The sequence below is a fragment of the Hyperoodon ampullatus genome, assembly GCF_949752795.1.
Source record: "Hyperoodon ampullatus genome assembly, chromosome: 11".
Lineage (NCBI taxonomy): Eukaryota > Metazoa > Chordata > Mammalia > Artiodactyla > Ziphiidae > Hyperoodon > Hyperoodon ampullatus.
Genome location: NC_136924.1, coordinates 27220543 through 27232066, shown reverse-complemented (window position 1 = coordinate 27232066; position 11524 = coordinate 27220543). Strand labels below are relative to the sequence as shown.

Here is an 11524-nt window from a genome sequence, read left to right as displayed (position 1 = left end):
CAATAATAGTGGGGGACTTTAACACCTCATTTACACCAATGGACAGGTCATCCAAAATGAAAATAAATAAGGAAACAGAAGCTTTAAATGACACAATATACCAGATAGATTTAATTGATATTTATAGGACATTCCATCCAAAAACAGCAGATTACACTTTCTTCTCAAGTGCACACGGAACATTCTCCAGGATAGATCACATCTTGGGTCACAAATCTAGCCTCAGTAAATTTAAGAAAATTGAAATCATATCAAGCATCTTTTCTGACCACAATGCTATGAGATTAGAAATGAATTACAGGGAAAAAAACTTTAAAAAAACAAACACATGGAGGCTAAACAATACGTTACTAATAACCAAGAGATCACTGAAGAAATCAAAGAGGAAATCAAAAAATACCTAGAGACAAATGACAGTGAAAACACGATTATCCAAAACCTATGGGATGCAGCAAAAGCAGTTCCAAGAGGGAAGTTTACAGCTATATAAGCCTACCTCAAGAAAGAAGAAAAATCTCAAATAAACAATCTAACCTTACACCTAAAGGAACTAGAGAAAGAAGAACAAACAAAACCCAAAGTTAGCAGAAGGAAGGAAATCATAAAGATCAGAGCAGAAATAAATGAAATAGAAACAAAGAAAACAATAGCAAAGATCAATACAACTAAAAGCTGGTTCTTTGAGAAGATAAACAAAATTGAAAAACCATTAGCCACACTCATCAAGAAAAAGAGGGAGAGGATTCAAATCAAGAAAATTAGAAATGAAAAAGGATAAGTTACAACAGACACCACAGAAATACAAAGCATCCTAAGAGACTATTACAAGCAACTCTATGCCAATAAAATGGACAACCTGAAGAAATGGACAAATTCTTAGAAAGGTATAACCTTCCAAGACTGAACCAGGAAGAAATAGCAAATATAAACAGACCAATCACAAGTAATGAAATTGAAACTGTGATTAAAAATCTTCCAACAAACAAAAGTCCAGGACCAGATGGCTTCACAGGTGAATTCTATCAAACGTTTAGAGAAGAGCTAACACCCATCCTTCTGAAATTCTTCCAAAAAATTGCAGATTAAGGAACACTCCCAAACTCGTTCTATGAGGCTACCATCACGCTGATACCAAAACCAGACAAAGATACTACAAAAAAAGAAAATTACAGACCAATATCACTGATGAATATAGATGTAAAAATCCTCAACAAAATACTAGCAAACAGAATCCAACAACACATTAAAAGGATCATACACCATGATCAAGTGGGATTTATCCCAGGGATGCAAGGATTCTTCAATATACGCAAATCAGTCAATGTGATACACTATATTAACAAATTGAAGAAGAAAAACCATATGGTCATCTCAATAGGTGCAGAAAAAGCTTTTGACAAAATTCAAGACCGATTTATGATAAAAACTCTCCAGAACGTGGGCACAGAGGGAACCTACCTCAACATAATAAAGGCCATATACGACAAACCCACAGCCAACATTGTTCTCAATGGTGAAAAACTGAAAGCATTTCCTCTAAGATCAGGAACAAGACAAGGTTGTCCACTCTTGCCACTATTATTCAACATAGTTTTGGAAGTCCTAGCCATGGCAATCAGAGAAAAAAAGAAATAAAAGGAATACAAATTGGAAAATAAGAAGTAAAACTGTCACTGTTTGCAGATGACATGATACTATACATAGAGAATCCTAAAGATGCCACCAGAAAACTGCTAGAGCTAATTAATGAATTTGGTAAAGTTGCAGGATACAAAATTAATGCACAGAAATCTCTTGCATTCCTATAGAGTAATGATGAAAAATCTGAAAGAGAAATTAAGGAAACACTCCCATTTACCATTGCAACAAAAAGAATAAAATACCTAGGAATAAACCTACCGAGGGAGACAAAAGACCTGTATGTAGAAAACTATAAGACACTGATGAAAGAAATTAAAGATGATACCAACAGATGGAGAGATATACCATGTTCTTGGATTGGGAGAATCAATATTGTGAAAATGACTATAGTACCCAAAGCAATCTACAGATTCAATGCAATCCCTATCAAATTACCAATAGCATTTTTTACAGAACTAGAACAAAAAATCTTAAAATTTGTATGGAGACACAAAAGACCCCAAATAGCCAAAGCAGTCTTGAGGGAAAAAAACGGAGCTGGAGGAATCAGACTCCCTGACTTCAGACTATACTATAAAACTACAGTAATCAAGATAATATGGTACTGGCAGAAAAACAGAAACATAGATCAATGGGACAGGATAGAAAGCCCAGAGATAAACCCACGCACCTATGGTCAACTAATCTATGGCAAATGAGGCAAGGATATACAATGGAGAAAAGACAGTATCTTCAATAAGTGGTGCGGGAAAAACTGGACAGCTATATGTAAAAGAATGAAATTAGAACACTCCCTAACACCATACACAAAAATAAACTCAAAATGGATTAGAGACCTAAATGTAAGACTGGGCTCTATAAAACTCTTAAGAGGAAAACATAGGAAGAACAGTCTCTGACATAAATCCCAGCATGATCTTTTTTGATCCACCTCCTAGAGTAATGGAAATAAAAATAAAAATAAACAAATGGGACCTAATGAAACTTAAAAGCTTTTGCAAAGCAAAGAAAACTACAAACAAGACAAAAAGACAACCCTCAGAGTGGGAAAAAATATTTGCAAACAAATCAATGGACAAATGATTAACCTCCAAAATATATAAACAGCTCATGCAGCTCAATATTAAAAAAACAAACAACCCAATCCAAAAATGGGCAGAAGACCTAAATAGACATTTCTTCAAAGAAGACATACAGATGGCAAAGAAGCAAACGAAAAGCTGCTCAACATCACTAATTATTAGATAAATGCACACCAAAATTAGAGTGAGGTATCACCTCACACCAGTAAGAATGGGCATCATCAGAAAATCTACAAACAACAAATGCTGGAGAGGGTGTGGAGAAAAGGGAACCCTCTTGCACTGTTGGTGGGAATGTAAACTGATACAGCCACTATGGAGAACAGTAGGGAGGTTCCTTAAAAAACTAAAAATAGAATTACCATATGACCCAGCAATCCCACTACTGGGCATATACCCAGAGAAATCCATAGTTCAAAAAGACACATGCACCCCAATGTTCATTGCAGCACTATTTATAATAGCCAGGTCATGGAAGCAACCTAAATGCCCATTGACAGAAGAATGGATAAAGAAGATGTGGTACATATATACAATGGAATATTAGTCAGCCATAAAAAGGAACGAAATTAGGTCATTTGTTGAGAAGTGGATGGATCTAGAGACTGTCATACAGAGTGACTTAAATCAGAAAGAGAAAAACAAGTATCGTATATTAACGCATATATGTGGAACCTAGAAAAATGGTACAGATGAACCAGTTTGCAGGGCAGAAATTGAGACACAGATGTAGAGGACAAACGTATGGACACCACACCACAGGGGGAAAGCGGCAGGGAGGTGGGGGTGGTGGTGTGATGAATTGGGCAGTTGGGATTCACATGTATACACTGATGTGTATAAAATTGATGACTAATAAGAATCTGCTGTATAAAAAAAAAATTCAAAAAAAATACATATGTGCACTCCAGTGTTCATTGCAGCACTATTTACAATAGCCAGGACATGGAAGCAATGTAAATGTCCATCAACAGAAGAATGGATAAAGGAAATGTGGTACATATATACAATGGAATATTACTCAGCCATAAAAAGGAATGAAACTGCAATTTGCAGAGACATGGATGGACCTAGAGACTGTCATACAGAGTAAAGTAAGTCAGCGAGAGAAAAACAAATATTGTATAACATCACTTATATGTGGAATCTAGAAAATGATACACATGAACTTATTTGCAAAGGAGAAATAGAAATACAGACGTAGAGAATGGACGTATGGATACCAGGGGAGGAAGAGGGTCTGGGATGAATTGGGAGATTGAGATTGACATATATACGCTACTATGTATAAAACAGATAACTAACGAGAACCTCCTGCATAGCACAGGGAACTCTACTCAGTGCTCTGTGGTGACCTAAATGGGAAGGAAATCCAAAAAAGAGGGGATATATGTATACGTATAGCTGATTCACTTTGCTGTACACCAGAAACTAACACAACATTTTAAAGCAAATATACTACAATAAAAATTAATTTAAAAAAGGGATCACAGTCTTAACTGTAAAACTTAAATCTCTAAAACTTCTGGGAGAAAATACAAGAGAAAATCTGTGACCCTGGGTTAGATTTCTTAGATATAACACCAAAGCATGACCCACTAAAGAGAAAAATGAAAATGGGACTTCATTAAAATTAAAAACTTCTGCTCTTCAAAAGATTAAGAAAATGAAAAGACAAGGTATAGACTGGGAGAAAATATTTGTAGATCAAATCTATCTGATAATGGACTTGTATCCATAATATATAAAGAAGATTCAAAACTCATAATAAAAAAAACCCAATTAAAAAATGTGCAGAGGGCTTGAACTGATACTTCCCTCAAAGAAAATATAAACACATGATTCTCAACATGATTATTCATGAGATACCATTACCCACCTATTAGAATGGCTAAAATTAAAAAAGACTAATTAAAGTGTTGGAGAGGATGTGGAGAAACTAGAACTCCCATATACTGTTGGTGGGAACCTACAATTGTACAAGTACTTTGGAAAACAGTTTGGCAATTTCTTTAAAAGTTAGATATATACCTGCCCTAGCTGCAGCCATTCTACTCATAGGAATGTACACAATAGAAATGGAAGCATATATTCATAGACCTGTATACACGTCTTTCTGGCACTCTTCACTGTTCATAGCAGTTTTATTCGTATTAGCCCAAAACTGGAAACAACCAAAATGTCAACCAAAGGCGAATGGATAAGCCAGTTGTGGTATAACTATACTCAGCAATAGAAAGGAGCGAACTACTGATACATGCAACAATGTGGCTGAATCTCAGAATAATTGTGCTGCATGAAATAAGCCAGACCAAAAATAGTACATACTGTATGATTCCATTTCTTTAACATTCTGGAAATGCAAACTAACCTATAGTGACAGAAAACAAGATCAGGTTGCCTAGGAAATGAGGCTGTGTGGGAGAAATTAGAAAGAGGAGCAAAGAAACTTTTAGAGGTGGTTGATGTTTTCATAATCTTGATTGTAGTAATGGTTTCACAGGTGTACAAATATGTCACACCTCGTCAAATTGTATTCTTTAAATACATGCAATTTACTGAACGTCAAACGTACTGCCATAAAGTGGTTTTACAAATGTGAATGTATCATGATACATGTTATGTACACAAGATTGATTTTTCAGAATTGTCTTGCATTAACCTTTTGCTTAACAAAAAGTAATCCATAATCAAAGCACAATCTTTTTTTTAAATTGAAGTATAGTTGATTTACAATGTTGTGTTAGTTTCAGGTGTACAGCAAAGTGATTCAGATATATACATACATATAAATATATAAGAATATATTCTTTTTTAGAATCTTTTCCATTATAGGTTATTACAAGATATTGAATATAGTTCCCTGTGCTATACAATAGGTCCTTGTTGTTTATTTTTTATATAGTAGTGTGTATCTTTTAATCCCAAACTCCCAAGTTATCCCTCCCTCCCGCCTCTTTCCCCTTTGGTAACCATAAATTTGTCTGTCTGCAAAGCACAATCTTAAAAACGCATGGATTAAATAATGTCGATTTCATTCTTCCATTTTCCAGTGGCACCATAACACAAGGTCATAGCTGTCTGGGCGTGGCTCTGTTTCAGGTATCAAAGAACGTGCAGGGCACAACTACAGAGAATGCTTTTAACTTCACTACTCCAGAGTGACCTCACCTAAGCACGCGTGGCTCAGTGTGCGAATCTCCACCTGCTCCTAAAACGTGAGCAACCTCCTTTGTGGGTGCGAAAGCACAAATGATTCAAGAATCCAGCCAGAGCCGAGGTCAAGACTCGACATCTGCCAAGAAAATTCAACTATAGAGAGAATGATGAGGGGGCCGAGAGCCTGGGGCCGGGAAAGGTCTGGTATTGGTTTAAAAAGAAGAAAAAGACAAGACACTTGCTCTGGCCGAAAACCCCACTTCCGCCCGGGTCACGTGCCCACGCCGGAAGTGAAACGGCTTTCCGGTCCGGCGCGGGCCTCATCCCCTGCACTTTCGGTCCGATCCGCGGCCGCCCGCTCCGTCTCCGGAGCGCCCTTCAACCGTCCCCTGACCCGCTTCCGAGTGCCAGTGCAGCTCGAGGTACAGTCTCCCCCGGGGCGCACCCCTAGGCTGGGCAGTGCGGTCTGTAGTGCGTCTTCTCCCAGGGGTTGCTGGGCCCCGCGGGAAACCTTTGGGTGCGACCTTCCGCTCGCTCCGCTAGAGCTGCCTTTGAACTCCGAAGTCCCGGCACCCCAACTAAGAACCCGCGGCCTTCTGGTCTTCCGCCTCCAGGGGGCGTTCGTGCGCTCAGCGCCCTCGTTTCATGGTTGAGGACCCAAGTGTTTTGACTCCGCCCCTGCGTTGCAGTGGGGCTTGTTTACCCCCACGGCTTAGTGGGGACCTGGGAACGTTCTAACATCGCACGCTTTCCCTCCCCCTTAAGCCCGCCGACCATGCCCGCGGGCGTGTCCTGGACGTCCTACCTGAAAATGTTCGCCGCCAGCCTCCTGGCCATGTGCGCCGGCGCGGAGGTGGTGCACCGGTACTACCGGCCGGACCTGGTAAGTGCAGGAGGGTCCCCGCACGTCGCTCCTGGACCACTTCATTTTCACAGCAGCAAAAGTGATCTTGAAATTAGGAGAACGTCTGCCCGGGACCTAAAACCTTGTGGTGGCATCTCATTGCCGTTAGAGCAATACATGGCCTGCTCTTACACAGTCTTGAAGTTTTACACGGTCTGGCACCTGTCTGCCACTGGCCGTATCTTCTAGTGTTTCTTCTTTGTTCCCTCTCTTGCAGCACACCGACTTCCTTGCTGTTTCTTAAAGTCGTCAAGCCTGTCCCAAGCTCAGGGCCATGCTGCTTCTCTTCTTGCAATGCTTTTCTCCCAGATATTGGCTTGGTTTACTTCTTCAAAACGTCAAGTCTCTGCTCAAATATCTCCTCTGGCAATGAGGGTTCTTTGTACATCCCCCAAAGGATTCCTCCTCTGCCATTCTGTCTCAGTCCTTCGTTTCTGATAGAGCACTTGTCGCCATTTGCAATTATTTTATGCCTTTGTCTTTTTACTTGTTCTTTGTTTCCTCCACTAGAATGTAATCTCCAGGAAGGGACTGTGCCTGTCTGGTTTGCTCTTGTGTCTCAGTCACCTAGAAAAGGCCGTAGAATGTATTGATAGTAGATGCTTAATACATATTTGTCGAATGAGGAAGGAGTGAATATACGCATTCAAAGGAGGGAGGAATTTTAATTAATTTTAAAAAGCATTCCCGGAAGTAGAACTGAGAATTAGAGGTACTTTTGAGGAGTTATGGTCTTGGGGAGGTGGAGGCAAGGAAGTACAGTGCAAATAATTCCAAGAGTGTGCTCCGTGTTATGCTGTGGGCGTGAATAGAGTGGAGCACAGTGCAGGGAGCAGTCATTTCTGCCTGGACTCTGGACAGGTAACACAGAGAACCAACCGTTCGTTGGTTTCTAATTTCAGTGAATTAGCACTACAGTTTTGGAGGTGTTTATTCTGGTTTTCGGAAGAGGAAACTGAGGTTCAGCAGAGTGAAGGTGATTTCCCGAAGTCGCGTAGCTTAATGACGATTTGAAGCCCAAGCTTTCTGTTCAGTGTTTCTCTTTTTTGAACCTGTTAATGAAATAATACAACACCCTTGGAGTTTTCCAATTGAATTCAAGCATGTAGAGTAAGAAGTGAAAATCCCCCCGCTGATAACCTCCTTTATCCAATCTGCTCCCCAAGGTAACTACCATTTGTTGGTTGGTATATCCTTTCAGACTTTTTACTGTTGTTGAATACACACACACACATACATAGAGTTTATGGGGTGTTTTTCCCCATGTAAATAGAAATTCATATACACATTTCTCTGCGGCTTGCTTGTTTTGGTTAATGTCTGTATGAATAGATTTACTTATAGCCTTTTTTCTTTCTGGCCACTGAATAGTATTTCATACTATAGATATTCCGTATATTATTATTATTATTATTTATTTTTTTATTTTTTTGCGGTACGCGGGCCTCTCACTGTTGTGGCTTCTCCCATTGCGGAGCACAGGCTCCGGACGCGCAGGCCCAGCGGCCATGGCTCATGGGCCCAGCCGCTCCGCGGTATGTGGGATCCTCCCAGACCGGGGCACGAACCCGTGTCCCCTGCATCGGCAGGCGGACTCTCAACCACTGTGCCACCAGGGAAGCCCTTCCGTATATTATTTACTCAATTCCCTATTGACGTTTAGCTGGTATCTAGTTTTTGTACAAACAATGCTGCAGTAGCTCTTTCTTACCACTTTAGACTGCTTCTTTTGAATTCTACGGAGGCATCAAGGATACTTAGTGGGGACAGAAAGGGGTTAGAACCTTACACAGAAATGCAGTTTTGTCTCTAGCTTGTGCAGGAATAGACATCAGACAGGCTTTACAAAGGGAGGAATGCCTGTGATTTGACCCTGGGAAATTTGCCCTTTCATTCACCCATCTCTTAAGCCAGAACATGCAAGCGTTGTTACCAGCAGCTACCTGGACCTTGGGATGTGGCAGCATGAAACCAGAATCTCTAGAAGGGGCATACTGAAGTGTCTCAGGCCACCTCATCCTGATTGGTTGGTGACATTGGCATTGGGGCACCTCTGTAGGGACTTGTAGGCCGGGGCTGGCTGTGTGTAGGAAGCTGTTGGCTTTACTAATATTTAAGGAATTTATGTACTTTACCTATGTCTGTTGGTATTGTTCCAGCAATTACAGTCACTATTGTAACCGCCACCAGCCTTTGCAGGAGTCTTTCAGTCTCTGCAGCTAGAGGTCTGGGTGGATTCTAGAGCAGAGGAGACTGGAAGGGCTGCCTAGGGCTTGTGCTCAGTGCTGTCTTAAGGGAGAAGCTTTAAGGGCACCTTTTCCTCGCCGTCCAGCCCAGCTCATCAAAACAGAAGAGGAGGCAAAGACTCAGGGCGGGTGCTCCGTCCTGGAATAGAGAGTGCTTTCTGCTCGCGCTTCCCTTTTGCATTTCCTTTTACTCTTGCATTACTTGTACTTGTTCTGGTTTTCTTAATTTATAATCTGTTTACTATTGGAGGCATAGAAGGTCAAAAGACACAGTCTGTGGACTCATTTTACAGCATTCATTTTTGGTTGTGTCCAGACACACCCATACGCACACAAACTGCTATTTAGAACCTCTGCTGACATTGCTAACTTTTGATGCCAAAATCACTTTACTCTTAAAAATTGGTTATATATTTAGTGTATAAATAAGAAGTGCTACCTTTTTATAAATCAAAGTTGAATTGTCATTTTAGCCAAAAAGTGGAAACAATACAAATAAATATCCATCATCTGGTGAGTGGATAAATCGATGGTATTTATATCCTTTTATTTTTAAAAATTTTTTGGCCGCACCGCATGGCATGTGGGATCTTAGTTCCCTGACCAGGGGTCAAACCCGTGCCCCCTGCAGTGGAAGTGTGGAGTCTTAACCCCTGGACCTCCAGGGAATTCCCCGGTATATCCTTATAGTGGAATATTATTTGCTCCTAAAAGGGCATGAAGTATTGATATATGTGACAACACCGATGAACCTTGGAAACATGCTGAGTGAAAGAAACTAGTCACAAAAGACCACATGTTGTCTGATATCATTTATATGAAATGTCCAGAAGAGGCAAGTCTGTAGAGATGGGGCAATGGCTTGCTGGTGGTGGTGGTGGTGGTGTGTGGAAATGGCAGCCACTGCTAATGGGTTTGGGTTGCATTTTGGGGTGATGAAAATGTTCTAAAATTTATTATAGTGACGGATGTGCAACTTTGTGAATATACCAAAAGCCATTGAGTATTTAAATAGGTGAATAGTATGGTGTGTGAATTATATCTCACTAAAGCTGTTACAAGTTAAATAAAACAAAATCACCTTTTTAAAAAATATATTTATTTATTTATTTGGCTGCGCTGGGTCTTAGTTGTGGCACGCGGGATCAGTTGCAGCATGTGAACTCTTAGTTGCGGCATGCGGGAGCTAGTTCCCTGACCAGGGATCGAACCGGGCCCCCTACATTGGGAGCGTGGAGTCTTAACCACTGGACCAGCAGGGAAGTCCCCCAAATCACCTTTCTTGAAGGCAGTTTTGTATTTTTTTTGCCTACTGCTTTATGCTTTGTGCATAATAGGCACTTACTGTTTTTGAATAAATGAATTAATTCCTAGTATCTGTTTTCTGTGCCAGGCACATGGTAGAGAGGTCAGTAAGTAGTGCAGGAATGAATTTCCCAGTGTGGAAAGCCTTGTTCAGATTCGTGATCTGTCAATCGATAACTGATGCAAACTTTCCCTCTGTGAGTCCTTTAGTACTTAAGACGTAGCCCAGATGATAGAGTCATGTAAATAGAGGGCTAGAAAGTGACATAGATCAACTGCAGGTTCTCATAATAAAGATTTATCATTGAGTAGCTGGGGGCTTTTTGTTCTTTTTTACTTTTTACTTTCTTTGATGTTTTTCAGGTTACATTTAATTACAGCCTTAGAAAGCATTGGTATCTATATATTTTGTTTGTTTTTATTTTTGTTTTTTATAGACAATACCTGAAATTCCACCAAAGCCTGGAGAACTCAAAACAGAGCTTTTGGGACTGAAAGAGAGACAAGATGAACCTCAAAATTCATCTCTGCCAAGAACTCTGTGAATAATATTATGAGAGTTAAATATGTATTTTTAGAATTTACTGAGTCAAACTACTTGTGTTTAAGCACTAATACAATGCTAACTGCAGAGGAAGTGCTCAGCAGATGTTAACTGATGCATTGAGATTTAGTTATGGTTTGACTAGTGTTTCTTGAAAACTGCCAAAGCTTATATCATCAGCTCCTATGATGTGGTTTGATAGATACCTAGTCTTAAATATCATGTGAGAGAACATATTTGCAGTGTCTCCTACCCTTATAATTCTGGTTTATTTCTCTGAATAAGCTTGACTATAACGGCAAATGGGAATTATAAATTAACTATAATAAAAGTGACATTGACCATGAATGCTTAGGGTGAGAAGTTAATATTTCTCTAAATATTGGAAAGTACTATTTGTACTAAACTGAATTCAGTTGAAATATTTAAAGTTTGAAATTCTTTTAATGTTGTATACATAACAAAATTATAAACAATTGTGACTTGGACGGTCACAAGTTCTCTACCCCCAAATTTGAGACACCACTTGGCATTTAATTCTCTTATAAAATATATTCTAAAATAACTGATAAACATAAATGAGTATTGTTATGGGTTGAATTGTATCCCCCCAAAAGATGTTGAAGTCCTAACTCCCAGTACC

The 11524-nt window shown here is 39.8% G+C and overlaps 1 protein-coding gene across 1 annotated transcript; it reads left to right on the top strand.

Annotated features, from left to right (window-relative positions):
- Nucleotides 1-6657: 6657 nt before the first annotated feature.
- UQCC6 (ubiquinol-cytochrome c reductase complex assembly factor 6) lies at nt 6658-11225 on the top strand (the record flags this gene model as incomplete). The annotated part of the gene is made up of 2 exons (XM_079715986.1): nt 6658-6765; nt 10775-11225. 2 exons carry the CDS (start codon nt 6658-6660, stop codon nt 10880-10882), a joined length of 216 nt encoding a protein of 71 aa, XP_079572112.1. The 3' UTR covers nt 10883-11225.
- Nucleotides 11226-11524: the final 299 nt, after the last annotated feature.